At 52.4% G+C, this 15,634-nt stretch overlaps 1 protein-coding gene across 17 annotated transcripts in view; it reads right to left on the bottom strand.

Moving 5' to 3' along the window:
- Positions 1–1,052: 1,052 nt before the first annotated feature.
- Positions 1,053–15,634, bottom strand: part of NRXN2 (neurexin 2) — a gene marked incomplete at both ends in the record, with an annotated part of 99,401 nt that continues 84,819 nt past the window's right edge. For 9 of the 17 annotated variants that reach the window (XM_080913465.1, XM_080913466.1, XM_080913467.1 and 6 more), the window contains 2 exons: positions 1,053–1,357; positions 13,845–13,923. In XM_080913465.1, the coding sequence (XP_080769591.1) occupies positions 1,053–1,357; positions 13,845–13,923 (384 nt within the window). Of the gene's footprint in view, positions 1,940–13,844; positions 13,924–15,634 lie in introns of all 17 variants that reach the window. The other 8 variants (XM_080913462.1, XM_080913461.1, XM_080913452.1 and 5 more) reach the window with 2 other exon arrangements.

Consider the following 15,634-nt stretch of genomic DNA (forward strand, 5'->3'; position numbering starts at 1 on the left):
TTTCCGGGTTTGGGGTGTTTTCCAAGACTCAGACACATTTGTTAACAAAGAGAAAAAAAAAACTGGGGGAGCAGGGAGCCCATGGGCGGAGAAGTGACCCCAGCCATCCGCAGACACAGCCTCACTCCCGACATCCTCTGCGCCTGCAGCTAGCTGGTGCCACAGACGCAGCTCTGGTACCTCGATTATTTGTTTTTAATATATATCTGCATTTGCCTTTCCCACCCCCCGCCCCCCACCCCGCTCCTCCAGCGGCTTCCCAGCAATGCACGTTGCCCGGCGCAGCGACACACACAACAGGCCTTGGCCAGGTCCAAGCCCAATCCCTGGGCAGACCCACAGGAGTTTCCCCTCATGAGGGGGCTTGGGACACTAGGGGAATGACCCCCACTGCCCGGCCCCAGCCACCCAAGCTGGGCCGCTCTGGGTCCACCCGCCCACCCTTCTCCCAGCGACTCTGGAAACCCAAAGGAAGGGCAGCAGAGAAAACAGAATTTTAAAAAGGAAGAGAAAAGAAAAGAGAAAAGGGGGGAAAAAAGAGAAGAAAAGAAAAAGAAAAGGTGGGGTGGGTGGAGGAAAGTAGGGACAATAGACACAGCAAGCCTGAACCGGGACAGGAGGGCTGCGAAGAAGGAAGGCGGGAGGAACCGGGAGAAAGAAGAAAATCGAGGGAAAATAAACAAACGGCGCAGTGGACACTTTACAAAACCCCAGCCTTCCTTCCCGCCCAGCCCCACCAAAATAAAACTACCCCCCTTAAAAAAATAAATCAACCCAGGGCTGTGAGCACGTGCCCTGCCTGACAGGCGCAGAGCGGAGGACAGCCAGCCCCAGAGCTGACAGTGCGGCGCCGAGGGCAGCGGGAGGGAAGGGGATGAGCACGTAGTAGTTATATTCCTTTTCTTTTTTTGCGTTTCCTCTTCGTGGGAGAAAGCCTGAGGCAGCCGGGGAGAGGGTCCCCAGATCCCCCTGCAGGGAGAGGGCCGCACCCTCCTCCCGGGCCCTCCCGGGAGGAGCAGCTGGCAGTGGGGCGCGGTGCCTGGACTGGGTGCTCAGACGTAATACTCTTTGTCTTTGTTCTTCTTGGCCTTGCTGGGCGTCTTGGGGGCAGCAGGGGCCTTCTCCTTCACTACCGCCCCATTGCTCTGGGCCGAGTTACTGATGTAATTCCGGCTCTGGTCCACCTGGTAGGAGCCCTCGTCGCGGTTGCGGTACTTGTACATGGCATAGAGGAGGATGAGGATGCAGAGCGCCGCCGCCGCCACGATGCCCACCACCATCCCCGTGGTGCTGCTGGATTCGCGGATCACCTCCACCGCGCCCGGCGGGCCGCGCTCGCCCGGACCCGTGGGGTTGGCTGTGGGCAGACGGGGGAAACCGGGGGCTGAGGTCACGCCGGGGCGCAGGGGAGGCGGCCGCCGCGGCTCGAAGGCCGTGGGGACCCCAGGCCCCAGGGGTGGGTTCTCCAGCAGCGGCTGTAGTGGGTCTCGGTGGTTCATTTTGCCCGCGGGCAGGTTGGGGGCTGGGGCGGAGGGCGCAAGTAGCACCCCGGGGGCGCCCGTGGCCCCATCTGTCCTGAGGTTGGGTCGGGGCGCGGGCTTGCGGGGCGACAGGAGGGTGGTGCGGTCCGTGACCAAGGGGAAGGTGGTGTAAAAGTCCTCGTCGTCCGTGGGGGGGAGGCTGGAGTCAAAGACCTCCCCTGAGGCGAAGCCCGAGGCTTCCACGGGCTCCTCGCAGTCGCTGTCGTCGCGCTCGGCCTGACACGGGCCCCCCGAGGACGGGCGGCGCGCGGCGGGCGGAGGCAGGGTGTCTTGGGTGGCACCCACGCCCGTGAGAAAGGGGTAGAAGGTGGGGGGCGGGGGCACGAAGGGGGACCGGGTGGCCACGGGAGGGGGGTCTAAGGAGTCCTCCGTGATAATGGGCAATATTAACTCTCCTCCTAGAAAAAGAGAGAGAAGAGAGAAGAGAGGGCGTCAGCGAGGGCCGGGGCGCGGGCGGCCGGCACAGAGAGAGAAACAACAGCCTCACACCCAAATCGGTTCAATTGGCTTTGGCGGACACTACGCGGGCCGGGCCCGCCCGCCAGCCGGCCAGCGCCTGCGCTTTAAGCGCGCTGCGGCTCGGATGCCCTGGGCACCCCACGCGCGGGCTCTGTGACTCTGGGTTTTGGTCTTTTTGTTTCGTCTTAAGAAACCAAACGGAACAGAAAGGAAAGGAAATTTGAAAAGAAACGGAATTTTTTTTCTACTGGTTTAAGGTTTTAAAAACATACAACAGCAGCATTTAAACAAACCTAACAACAATATTTTTTAGGGTTTTTTTTATATATATTTCTTTTTGCTTTTTTTTTTTTTTTTGCTTTTGTTTTTAAAAAAGAAGATAGCATACCACGGAATTCAGGCAACTTACATCAACAAATAGGCCGTGTGATTTTAGCATGAAGAAAAAAATTACAAACAGAGCTGTGTAAGCGGGTTCTCCCGAAAAAAAATAAGAAAAAACAACTTTTCCGTACCACGTTTTCTGTCTATCTGTTTGGCATCTCCCTCCCTGAATTACTCCCTGAACAGCCTGCTTCCTCCAGAAAGCTCACTCTCCTCCCTCTCTCGAGCCCTCTTCCCCCTCATTGAACACGAGGTTGAAATTTGCACAGTGCGTGCGTGCGTGCGTGCGTGCAGGTTGGATCTGGGGAAGTGGAACCACTCGGTGCCATCGTGGGAACAGGAAGGGTCAGTGGAGAGGCCACAGAAAGGAGAGGTGGCATGCCTGTGTGGGTGTGAACTCTTGGGGTGGGGGTCTGGCCATGGAAAGGATCTTGGGACTAATTTCTGTGGACCATCGGAGGAAACTTTAAATAGGAACGCTTGTGTGGAACAGTGGGCAGGGAGGATCAGACACACTGGAGCTGGAGTTTGTCCCTTAGGATTCTGGGATGTAGTGAAAAGCTCAGACGATGCTTGGAGAAGATGCATGGAGGTGGGGAGGATTGGGAATGAGAGTGAGTGAGGGCGGAAGTCATGTGATTACTAAACTAAACCTAACTCTCCACTTTCTTCACCCTCCACCTCTGATTCCCACTGACTTCCCCCCACCCCCTCCCCAGAACCCCCATGGACCGCCAGAACCTGGCCAGGTTATGACTGCCTCTGGCCCTCTTATTATTGTTAAAACAATAATAAAACAACGGAAAGAAGGAGAAAGCAAAAAAAGAAAAGAAAATACATACACAGCCATGGGGGGGGGGGGAAGGACACGCTATCTAAAATAGGGCCCAGGATAACTAATTGGAAGGCCTGTGGTAGGGAGTGGGTATTTGTTTTCTCTTTAAGTCTGATAACTCGAGTACCCTGGGCAGAAACTGCAATTCCCATGAGTTCCCTGTGGGCGGGAAATATCGGTCCCATTAGCCCTTCAGGGGGCATGAACTACAACTCCCATCTGTCTCTGGGTCAACAACTACAACTCCCATCAGCCTCCTGGGCTTCTTCACTAACCAAAGCGCAGCAAGCCTCTGACCCCCGGTAGATAGAAGCTGAATAAGCAAGCTTTATGCTGTAAGGAGAGCTCAAACTCTGGCTTTGGAGGTTGCCTTTGGTTCTTTCCGTAACAGAGTTGAAGATTTCCTCTCCAGCTCAACCTACGCCCAATCCCTACCTGAGTTACTTCACTTGGTGTCTGCACCCACCGTCTCTCTCTTCTGGTTGCTCATACACCTAGTCTCACGTCCAGAGCCTTCTCTGCTCTGCCTACCCCAACCTTCTGGTTGGCTTAACTTCTCATACACCTCTGTCGAACTTTTACACCCGCAGCTCCATTAGTCTCACGGAGGCCACAGCAAAACCTTGCCACTGAAGGACAAACCTTATCAGAGTTCTCAAGCGTACTTCCTATTAGGTTCCCTTACACCACAAAGTTTAGAGCCCATGAGTTCCTAGCTCTCCGAAGGCTTAGTCATAGGAATTCTTGACCCAAGAGCAGAGAATGTTTTGTGCAGCCAGTATTGTCCAGTTCCACTGATGGAAGCCAGGAGAACCTCATGGATGCCAGGCAAAGCACTCTTTCTACCACTAATAGATCCCAACCCTCAACCCCAGCTTCTAGTGGATGAGGATGTTGATGCCTAGAAAAGGCAGAACTTCCAAGTGAGGTGAATGAATGACTTGACCAGTTCCTTCTGTGACTCCCAGATGCCAGGAAAGAGGCCAAGAAAGCCTGGATCATCGCCCTCATGCCTCTAGGCGGCTGGCAAAGTTGCTCACCCAAGAATCCAACCTGGAGGCTACATGTGTATCAACCGGATTCCTGTGTGACTACAGACATGTCCCGCCCCCACTGGGCCACAGTCCTCCTCTATGAAACTAGAATATTGTCATACATGGTGGCATATGCTTGTGATTCCAGCACTCAGGAGGTGGAGGCAGGCCGATCAGTTCAAGGTGATCTTCAATTACACTGCAAGTTCTGGCCAGCCTACGCTATATGAGACTCTGTCTCAAATAACCAAAATAAATAAACTAAGGGAGTGAGCTCCAGGCCCAGGTAAGCCTGGCAACGCTTCATTCCCATGACCTGGCCTGGCTCCTACCCTCTACCAGCTCTGCCTTTCACCTTTTCCTTCACAGACTGAGCTACTAGGAGGAACACCAGGGATTAGCCTGGCTTATGATTTTCACTCAGCTGGCTATCACTGGAGACCCAGAGAGGTGGCAGCCCCATGCTAGGGACATGTCCTTTCCTAAAGTCATCAGGCTGACTAAAGCCTGGCCCAATGGCTCTCTAGTCTGTGTGGTATCATGGTACATTCTTCCATTCCCATGTTCCTCCCCTTCCCAGTGTCCTCATCCCTGCACCGGGGCAAACTGCTTACAGGAAAGTAGTACCAGCGTGGGGCTAATCATGGCAGAGCCTCCTCCCTGCATGAATTCTGAGCTTGTCTAGGTCATTTCTGATCATTCACACCACCTCTTGACTCATGACCTCTGCCTTTTATTCCGAACAGGCTCCCTGTGGAGCCTAGAGAACAGCTCACACACACTCAGAATCCAGCCAGTACCCCATTTTCCAGGCTGACCCCAGAAGATGCCCTCTACTCCTGGTGCCTCTGACACTGACTTCCTACTCTTGGAGGCTCACTGCCAGGGAAGGCCCACAGGCCTGAGTGCCATCTGCCGATCTTACTAGCAGCCAGCAGCAGGCCTGGCACGAAGCTCTTCAAGGGGAAGTGAACAGCAAGTCCCCTGTCACTACCTGTCGGTGGGCCAGGTACGTGGGGAAGCAGAGAGTACCTTTTACGGGCTGAGTTGACACAGCCTTGCCCCACCTTCTTGGGCAAAGGGTACTGCTGAGAACTATGCCTGGAAGCATGTCCTTAGGCCTGACTTCTATTCTCTAAAAGCCCTGCAACCATTTGCATCTTAGACTGAGTTACCAACACCCTCAGAAACTCCGCGATCAAAGCTTTCCCTAACCCGACTTGTGATGGCCAACCTGCTGGCCATCACTAGGGACACATTAAAGTATCCTTAGTACAGCTCATCAGAAAAAGCAAGGAGCAGATCTTGGCTCTTTACCAACCTGTTGCCTCCAGCTGGGTGAGGGCAGATGGTAGATTCAGACCTGGACCACACATATCCTGCACTGCCTGTGCAGCTCCCACAGCCATTTGCCCCAACGCACTAGTCCTTGGTACACGCGGGTGTCCACGACCCACAGCCCCTGGCTCCCCTTTTAGATCTCAGCCTTATCCCTTCAGTCCTCCTCCCCTTAAAGGCTCTCCCAGCTTTTCTCTATCCATGGTCTGTGGCCATATTTCCCATGATTCTACCAATGTGCTTTGCATCGCAGCATCTTGCTCTGATACTACTTCCTCTGTGTGCCCAATACCCCCACACAAACCTCTTCCAAAGTGATTGATCGTGGAGAATCTCACATGGCTTCCCCACACCACCCTGGCCTGGGCTATGGTGCACTGGATATGAGCTTCCTTGGGGCACTGGTCTAGGAAAGATCTAGAAAACTCTACTGGGAAGGAACCAGTAGGGCATGAGCAAGGGAGGGTGCCCCAAAGGCTTCTGGGACCATTGGCTGGGATGGTCCCACTGCTGGCCCTCCCAGTAGACTTCTGAATAGGGGCAACACTCAAGGTGACTCATGGATGTTGGGGGCTCTGTGGTTAGCACTGCATCACTGGGAGACAAACGCGAGACTGTGGCCCCTGAAGCCATCAAACTCTGACAAGGACCCCAGGCAGCCTTTAGCCCCTCTCTCACATCTGGTAGTTGCAGGAGTTGCAAAATACAGGTGCTTATAAGAGGCACAGCCCACTCATCCTCTGCTCTTCTTATCCTAAGGAAATGGAACACCGCAGTGTACGTTGGGTCCACTTGCCAGAGAATTCCATTCTGGCTGGACACCAACCACCATCTCCAAGCAGCTCTTTCATCTCAACTCTTCCCTCTGCAGGGCACTCACACAAAGTAAGCTGGGCCCTTTCAACCTACAAGGCACGGGAGCCTTGATTAGAAACACATCCACAGAGTTCTGTGCAGTGGCTCATACCTGTCAAGCACATTACTCAGGAAGCTGAGGCAGGAGTATCACCATGAATTCACGAGTTTGACATCAGCTTGGATTACAGTGTCTGACTCTGTCTAAGAAAAAAGTCTACCTATGAGCCAGACCTTCTATCCAGTCAGAACATGTCTACCCCACAACCGAGTCTGAAGTTCTGAGTGATGCCGGCTAAGCCATCTGCTGGCTGGGAGCTCATTCACCAGTGCTGAGGGCCCTACCCAAGCTGGGGGGGGGGGGGCAGTGGGCAAGAATGTTAGCATTTCGGTGGATTAGGAGAAAAGGCAGCTCTTATACCTGAAAACAGCTCTGTAGGTCATGACTTGCTAAGCCACATGCCCACAGTCAGGGCCCAGGATACACTGCTAAGCAAACAGAACCCTGGCTAGAGTTCATCCCTACTCACCTGTTGGAGCAGAGAAGTATGCCACTGTGGGCTGTAGCGTGAAGGATGGTGTCCCTCCATACCTGTAACACCAGCTTGGCAAGGGCGGAGGCCACAGTGGTTTCATGGTCAGAGGCAGTGAGTTACTCAACAGGAGGATGTTTATGAGCACACACACTCAGATGCAGACCCCTATAAAGGTTTGTGTTTCTATATCCATGAGCATAAATTCCTAAGCACGGTAGCCTTCGTGGATCTGAGGTGCCTGTGTGTATATCAGTGAGTGTGAACAGATGTGTACATGTGAATGGGCCTCTCATGTCTGCTGCCCATGAGTCTGAGACATGTATTTTGTGTCTATGCTGTGTGATGTGTCCTTCAGAATATGTAAGCAAAATGCCTTGGCTCTGAGCACAAGCTGTACATTACCCCATAAAATAAATACATTTCTTCTGAACCTTGACATCTAGACTTCATTTCCCAGCAATCCTACCAATTGAGTATGGCTCCATTGTTGAGTGTTAGGCTCTGTCCGGTTCTTTGTCCCTAACAGCATTCAGTGGCCCATACAACAGCGATCTTGGACATGCTGTGTTAAAAATGGAGGTGCCACAGATGGAAAGAGGGTAGATTATTAGTATGCCCTCTGGGCAGAGCCCTGGAAACACACATCTGACTGAGAAAGCTCTCTTTCATTGACCACTGAGATTCAGGGCTTATCTGTTACAGAGATGAATGTTATCTTATACAGGCTTTGGCCCCTAAAATGGCTGTGGTGATAATAAAGGACCGTAGCACTCAAGTCGGCAATCCCGGGAAAGGATAGGAAGTAGAAAAGATAAATATCCACATGATACTGTGGCAAAACATTTGGTACAAACATTGCTTGTGCCAACCTGCTGAGGCAGAGGTGCTGAGGGAAAGTGTGGAGACAGAGCCCAGGACTGCCAGATCTTACTTTCTGCTTTTAGCAACTTGTTACAATGTAAACTTAAACTAGGGTTGGCTGTCTTGCAGGCAGGGAGGTGAGGAGGGAAGGTGTGATTTCTGCAGGGGTCAGAAGAGCCATTGTTCTCAGTCCCCACATGGGTAAAGACTGAATGGGCACAGAGTCAATGACAGAGACCTTTTCAATTGAGGGAGAGCCTTTTTCTGCCCAAGGGTCAGGGTTAAGAGCAGTCTCCCCACCTACCATTAAAGGGTCCTGGAGATAGCCATGGCTCCGTGTAGAGGATGGAGCAGAGAAACGAGAGAAGCCGGGGAAATAGAGACGAGGCTTAGGAGGGGCTGCAGTAAGACTGCAGTGACTAAGCCAGGTAACCACCAGAGGTGTGCAAGCTGGTATGGGATGTCTGCACTTACACACACCCAAAAACACTTTTCCCAAAACTCACTTCTGAAAGGGTCATGAGGATAAGGATGGGACATTCTGCCCAGCACAGCAGTAGCCTAAAGCCTTCCCAGAAACAGAAGCAGGAGTCACTGGAGACTCTGTCCTTACCATGGCGGGAGCAACACCCATCCGCTTGAGAGACGTCCTCCCCCATGCTCAGGCATGTGTGTTGTGTTGGCCAGCTTTCCCTACCCTCCGCTTCTTGTGGGGGGTGGGAGTAGACAGGCCTTGCTATAGACTCCGGGTTGACCTTGAACTTGCCATCCTGTTGCCTCGACTCCGTGAGCACCAGAAGTATAGAACTCACCACTATACCCAACCTCTCTCTTGTGACAAGCTCTTGTCGTAGGGGCTACCTCTACAGAACCACCCTGCTCTAGGGTATGTTGAAGCAGTGAGATAAATTATCTTTCAGTTCATAGTCTGCCGACCAGAAGCAGCAAGTTCGGGTGGCTCAGAGTAAGCCACCATCTACTACTTTGAAATAAACAATCTCCTGAGATGAGATATTTGCCATCCTTGGAGTGGCAGCAAGGGGCATTCTGGGACAGAAGGTAAAATTAAATAGATCTTTGGTGGCTGGACATCTCAGACCCAAGCACAACATTCTCTAGCTGGCCCCCAGATCTGCCTGCGCCTCTGCCTGAGAGCGTGGTACAGTGGTGGTTTATGGCCATCTCAGAAGCTCACTGTGGTCCCAAGATTTAACTCTAAGTTTGGAATGCAGTGTGGGCTAGAACAGCCTGTGTGGGCCCAGCCTGTGGACACCTCCCACTCCTGACCCCTTGCTCATTCTTGCACCTTGAGAAGTCATGAGATACAGATGACACCACCACAGGATGGAAGGAGACCAGGTTCTGAGTCATTACTATGAGGCTCCCACCGGATCAGCAGCATCGTAAGCCAGGGCTCTGTTAAACCACAGAGGTGTCGTTATAGAAACTAAAGTCACTCTGGGAGCTCCTAGGAATCCTAACGCACGCTTTGTGCATCTGATCAAATGTGTGTGCCAGTGGAATGAAGCCTGCCTATGCTTCTGAGGGTGGGTGACACTGTGGAGAAGTGCAGGTAGGGTAAATGCAAGATACTAATGCTCACCTGGGCACACACTAGCCTGTAGGCATAGGAAGGTTTGTGTGTACATGCTCCTGGGCATACAACCTGAAGGACATGTGTATATGTCTCTACAAAAACTGGGCGACCCTGAGCATGTGGGGATGCCCTTGTGGGCTTATTAAATGTATACATGCCTCTCAGTATGAGTGAACACACAGCAGACATTATTCTGAACTGGGTCTGAGGATGTACATGACCTACAAGTCTAAAGATAAGTGTGTGCCCTTTTATGTGCCACAGCAGGAGTATCACTAAGCATACAGTTACACCCATGTCTCTGAACATTTTAGGTGCGTGCGTGCACATGCATGTGTGCATGTGTATGTGTGTGTGTGTGTGTTCATGTGTGGGCCATTTTATACCTCTGTGTGTAGATGTGTTTGTATTCATATGCACCCCCTCTTTGGGGATCTGAAAGAATGTGGACATGGATCAATATGTGTGTGTCTCTGTGGGCTATAAACCTGTGAAACTGAGTGTGTCTGTGTGCATATGCTTCACAGGGTCTGAGGATAAATGTGTGAGTATGAATGTACACGCATGAGTGTGCCTCTCAGGGTCCCATCCAGGAGGACAGTGTAGAATGGGTGCAGGTCCATGAAGCTGAACCAACGTGTACATATGCATAGACTTCTGGGATCTGAACACAGACACCCCATTTTGAGGGCATGTACCCATGGTCCTTTGGTCTTAGTACATACTTACACTTCAATGTGTAGAGGCCACTTCTGTGGGGACAAACATGTGGGTCCATGATTCATCCCTCCACAGATGGACATATGTGTCTTGGTGAGTATCCATGGACAGAAGTATAAGTCCTGTGCACACAGACACGAGAGGCATGTCTGTGGATATGTGTGTGCACATGCTTCTATGAGTGTAAGCAAATGGTGTAAATGCCTGAACACAAATGTGTCTGCAGTTGGGAAACGTGTGGTCATCTGGCAATCTGAATGTGATCTGTACACATATGAGAGCAAGTGTTAATAGGGGGCTCAGTTCACAGATGTGTGCCTTTGTGAACTGAGCACGGATGTGTAAGGACATGTCACAAGGCATGTGTGTCTGTGATTCTTGAGCACAGATAAGCATACACACAAATATCTAAATGCACAGAGCATGCCCAGAGTACATGTTGTATGAGGAGGCTTTCTGGCTCTAAGCATGTCTGTATACATCAACAGATGCAAGCATGTGGGAGTTGCTGCTATGGGTTTAAGCATGCACTTCCACGTAGCTCTGAGCATATGTAGGGACCTGAGTGGGTTCAAGGCTCACAGCTCTGAATGGAGGAGCCTTTATGCAGCTGAGCCTGATGTGTACAGGTGTGAGTCCCCGAGGGCTGAGCGGGTGTGAGCTAGGCATCTCTAGGTGTTCTGGAAGCTCTAGGCACGTACGAGACACTCAGTGACTCTGGTACATGTGTGAGGGGGGGCAGGGAGGGAGAGAGAGAATATGAATATGAATATGTGAGCTTCTGGGCAGTATGTGAATTTGTATGCATAAGTGTACAAGTGTGACCCTTGTTGGTCACATGTGTATGCATACGGACGTGTGCCTCTGTGGATATACATCTTTGCATTCTTCCTATGTGTCTCAGGGGTGCAAAGCCCACAGTCCTACGAGGGCTGGGCTGGAAATACAATGTGTGGGCCAGGACAGCTGGGCTAGCAGGGGCGGTGTGTCATATTACCAACTGTAGGTGTTTGTCCCTCAAAGGCACTCCTACTAGAGAAAATTCTAATAATATTCTGTGTGACTGGACCTCCAGCCTCCAGGAAAATAATGTGCAAGATGACAGGCTCACTAAAAAGGAGGAAGACAGGGCCTGAAGTCTGTGGAAGGGATGGGGAGGTGAACAGGCCAAACAGAAGATTCCACGGCACATATTCCCACCCAGGTTGAAGATCTGAAAATGCGGAGGGTAGACAACCTAGGGTCAGGCTCTGAGCAGCCTGTCAGTAGCCAGGCTGCCTCCTCATTTGCCTGATGCCATGCTAGAAAAGGTTTCCTTATCTTGGAGCCTCAAAATGGACTCTAGTTGCAGAGGCCAGGATGAGAGGTGCAGAGATACGGTCCAGGCCAGCCTGACTTCCCATGGGGAGATGAGGACAGGAGGCATTTCAAGACTGTGGACTGAGTGGTGTAAGTGAGCACTGGAGACTCCAAGGTCCACTCTGTCCTCCCTCTAGGGCTTATGTTCAAAGACTCCAGACCCCAGCCTCCACCTCCACTATTTTCCCCTCACATGGCTCTTTTTTTTTTTTTTACAGAATTGCAAAATGCTCAGTGATCTTTTGGAGCCCTGACTTGGGGGCGGCTGACCCACCCACTTCAGGTCTACCTATTCTAATAAAGCCGGAAATGGCTCAAGATACCAGAGAGCACACAGTAGAACATGCTCATGCTTCAGCCTGGTGTGTTGTGTGAGTGTGTGTGTGTGTGTGTGTGTGTGTGTGTGTGTGTGAGTGTGTGTGTGTGTATGTGTGTGTGTATGTGTGTGTGAGTGTGTGTGTGTGTATGTGTGTGTGTGTATGTGTGTGTGTATGTGTGTATGTGTGTGTGTGTATGTGTATGTGTGTGTGTATGTGTGTATGTGTGTGTGTGTATGTGGTGTGTGTGTGAGTGTGTGTGTGTGTATGTGTGTGTGTGTGTGTGTGTATGTGTGTGTGTGTGTGTGTGAGATCTGTTTTGTGTTCTGGTTCTGCAGAGTTGAGAGAGAGCAGAAATCTATCAGCATGGAGTTTGTGTCCCAGAATGAGAAATGAGGCCGCACCCTTCCCCATACCATGGTCCCTTCCCAGAGCTCTCACAGGCCTCTCCTCGCAACCACTCACAGTAAACCTTGCTGGAGGCTGTGTCAGCACGCAGGTATTCCCAGACACTGCCTATCGCTTTAGTGGATGAGGCAGTGCTGAGAGGTGTTGTGGGCAAAGTCTGCCACAACTCTCCCAAAGTAATAGCTGGGCTTCAGGATAAAGAGATGGAGGGGTGGCTCCCAGCAGAGGGGCCTCCTACAGAAGACAGCATCTGTTCCTGAGGCACAGGCCCTGAGCTGTGTGGACAGTGAGGTCTTTCCTATCTAGCAGTTGGCACCTTCGTGAATGATCCTTGGCACACAGAACAATACCACTCAGCTCTTACCTACTGGGGAGGAGAGGGATGGTGGCAAAGGGCATCAGCCTCTGGTCGTGGGGGCTTCTACTGCTGTTCTGTGACCAGGACCCCAAGGCCCCTCAGTCTATGATTCTATCTACTCATAGTATCTGGGGTAACCACTCTTAGCTTCAGTGTTTCCTATGGAGCTGGTAGACACTCCAGACCCCTGACCTCAGGTCAGATTCACAGCCCTTCATGCACTTGCCCCAGCCTTGCTGAAACCCACAGCTCGGGTGCCACCATGGCGTGGTAATATAAAGAAGCCTCTGGGAAGCCAAGCAGGAGATGTGGGCGGCCCCTCTGCTCCAATTTCATCCAGGCCGCTGAGGCCTGTGCTTCCCTACTGGGAGTTCCCACCAGCCATATCCAGACCTTTTACCAGACCTGCTGTCAACCCCCAGTGACCACCTCCTGCTGTTCCTGCCAGCCACTGCCAACCTGCTCAGATGAGCAGCCCAGCCACCCCACCCTCATGCTCTTAGCCAGCACGCAAAGCTCACCCCCAACTTGCCCAGCTGCTCTCTGTAGCTGTAGCCTTGGCTTCAGCTAGCAACATTAAGCAGAGTCCCTGTGTTGCCACCACTCAGGATGCCCTTTCCCATAGGTTTTTCTGCAGCTGCTCTTAAGCTAGGATCTCCCCTAGGGGACGGTATGTCTGGCCTAAGGGGCACCTCTACCTAGTGCACTGCCAGATATAGAGGTTCCACGGAGGGAGCAACTGCCCTGCTTGACTTGGCATCTTGGGGACCCCATCAAGAACACCAGATACGTTCCTGAGGCTGAGTAGAAGGCCAAGGAAATGCCAACAGAGACCTCTATGAATGGCCAAGAGAGCGCCAGGCTTCAGGGCTGATGGGAGTTGTAGTTCCGGACCTGTGGGCTGATGGGAATTGTAGTTCCCCACCTCCCATTTCAGGACTCATGGGAGCTGCAGTTCCTCCTGTTTCTATAGCCACGTCTCCTTCTTTTCTCCCAGTTCCTCTTGATTCTCCTCCCCTAGGAGCCCAGGCTAAAGACTTCACTATCTCCAAGGATGGGATACCAAAAGGCACCTTGTCAGAGGGCATGTGAGGGACCTGAGGTCTTCTAAGTTACAAAGGGACTGCAGGAGAAAATAAAGCCTGCAGGACACCCTGGGCTGGGGCCAGGTGGCAGAGAGTCGCCCCCCTCCCCAGCAGCGTCGCAGGGGCCCGGGGCAGGGGAGGGGGGAAAGGCACTCACCAGTACTAGGCTCACACTCCTCCAGGTCCTCATCATCACTTGGACACTCAGCCGAGGCCACCAGGAGGTCATCTGTGTTCTGGGGGTGGGGGTGGTAGGGATGGCAAGAGGAGGAGTAGGGAAAGAGAGGGTTCCAGTGGGTGAGCAGATTCTACAGCTGCTTCTCCATGTATGGAACAGCACAGAAGATAGGGCCAAGGCCAAGTGCTCTCACCATTTGCTGGGTGACCTGGCATCTCAATTTCCCATGCTAAAGGATAATAAACAGATCTGTGGCTCCCAAAGATCAGACAAGTGTTAAACCCTTTACACTAGGAAGCCAGGGGATGGGATGCCAACCCTGGGCTGCAAGGTGTTTCCCACAGGTCCAGAGGGCCTGAGGCAGGGACAAGGGGTATTGAGAAGGCTCAGACACAGAGAGAGGGGACAGGGTCTGGAGGGTTTCCCATCGCCAGCTTCCCCACCCCATCACTTCTCAATCTTTCCCAACCCCCTTCCACAGAAAGAACCAGGCTCTGCACAATAATTAGGACTATGGTTGCTATGACAACAGGAGTCGACTTTGTCAGCATTTTCTCTGATTGCAAGAGGATCCCTGAGATGGAGTGAGTCTGAGGGGGGAGGGGATGTTCAGTGGGGTTAGGAAAGAGAGCCAAGGGGGGAGTCCCAAAGTCCAAGGAGGGGGGAGCTGGGCAACAACAGATGAGGAGAGAGCGGGGTGAGAGGGTCCCAGACTGCATCTGCCTAAGTTCCACTTCAGCCCAACAGCCCTTGCCCAAGGACAAAGTTATAAACTCCTCTTCCCGTCTACATCCTTGACCTTCTCTCTTTCCCACACAACCCAGGAGTGGGGCCGCCGTCTACTCTCTACCCCATGGCTGGTCTGCCTACCTTCTTCTACTAAAATCAGAGGGAATTTGGAGGGCATAGGTGGTCAAGTCGTGAGCCTAGGAGAGCCCAGGCCTTTCTCTTAGGGCTCCCCACTCCCTAGAGGAAAGACCCTGGGGTTTCTGGCCACTAAAGGTAGATAGGAAGGCGGATGGATACCTTGTCTCTCTAACCCAGCCACCTCAGCCCCAAGATTCCTGCAGGACAGACAGAAGGGAAAGAAGAGCCTGGAATACAGCCAGCCCAGCCCTGAGACAAGTTGAAGACAGACTGGTGCAGAGGAAAGATATATGGGACACCCCAAAATTCCACTGGGCCTACAGGCTGGGGCGGGGTGGGAGAGGCAGAAGCACTGTGGGGCTGAGGCAGCGAGGTCACTGTGGCAGGTACAAGTTCTCCATTACCGGTGCACAGACAATGGTGACAAGTAGGGAACCCAGCTACTGGGCAGTCCCACATTCAATTTTGACCAGCCACGATGCCAGGCCTGCCTGCTTCTCCAAGTTTGGTTTCCCATGTGTGGCCCTCACTAGACTCCCATCAGATCCAGGGAGCTCCTGAGCTGGCAAATGATCTTGTGTGGGACAAAGCACAGGGAGCTCTGCACAGCCACTCCAAACACACACTCAAAGGACAAAGCCAAGACCTGCCAAGCTGTGACCCTTGGTGCTTGCAGAAGTCCCATGCAGAAGCTTTGTGAAGCCAAAGCTTAAGGTCTCACTCAAAGCATCTCCAGCATAGAGAGGCTGCCCCTGGCCTCTACCAGCCTCTGAGAGGAGCTAACTGTCCCAGGAGACTGCATGTCACCATTCCACTGTATTATCTCTGCCCAAGATGTCATTATCCAACTCCAGTTGACCCACTGAGCTCTGACACAGTCGCCCTCCCCACTGTTCCCACAG

This window comes from Micromys minutus (genome assembly GCF_963924665.1).
Source record: "Micromys minutus genome assembly, chromosome: 2".
Lineage (NCBI taxonomy): Eukaryota > Metazoa > Chordata > Mammalia > Rodentia > Muridae > Micromys > Micromys minutus.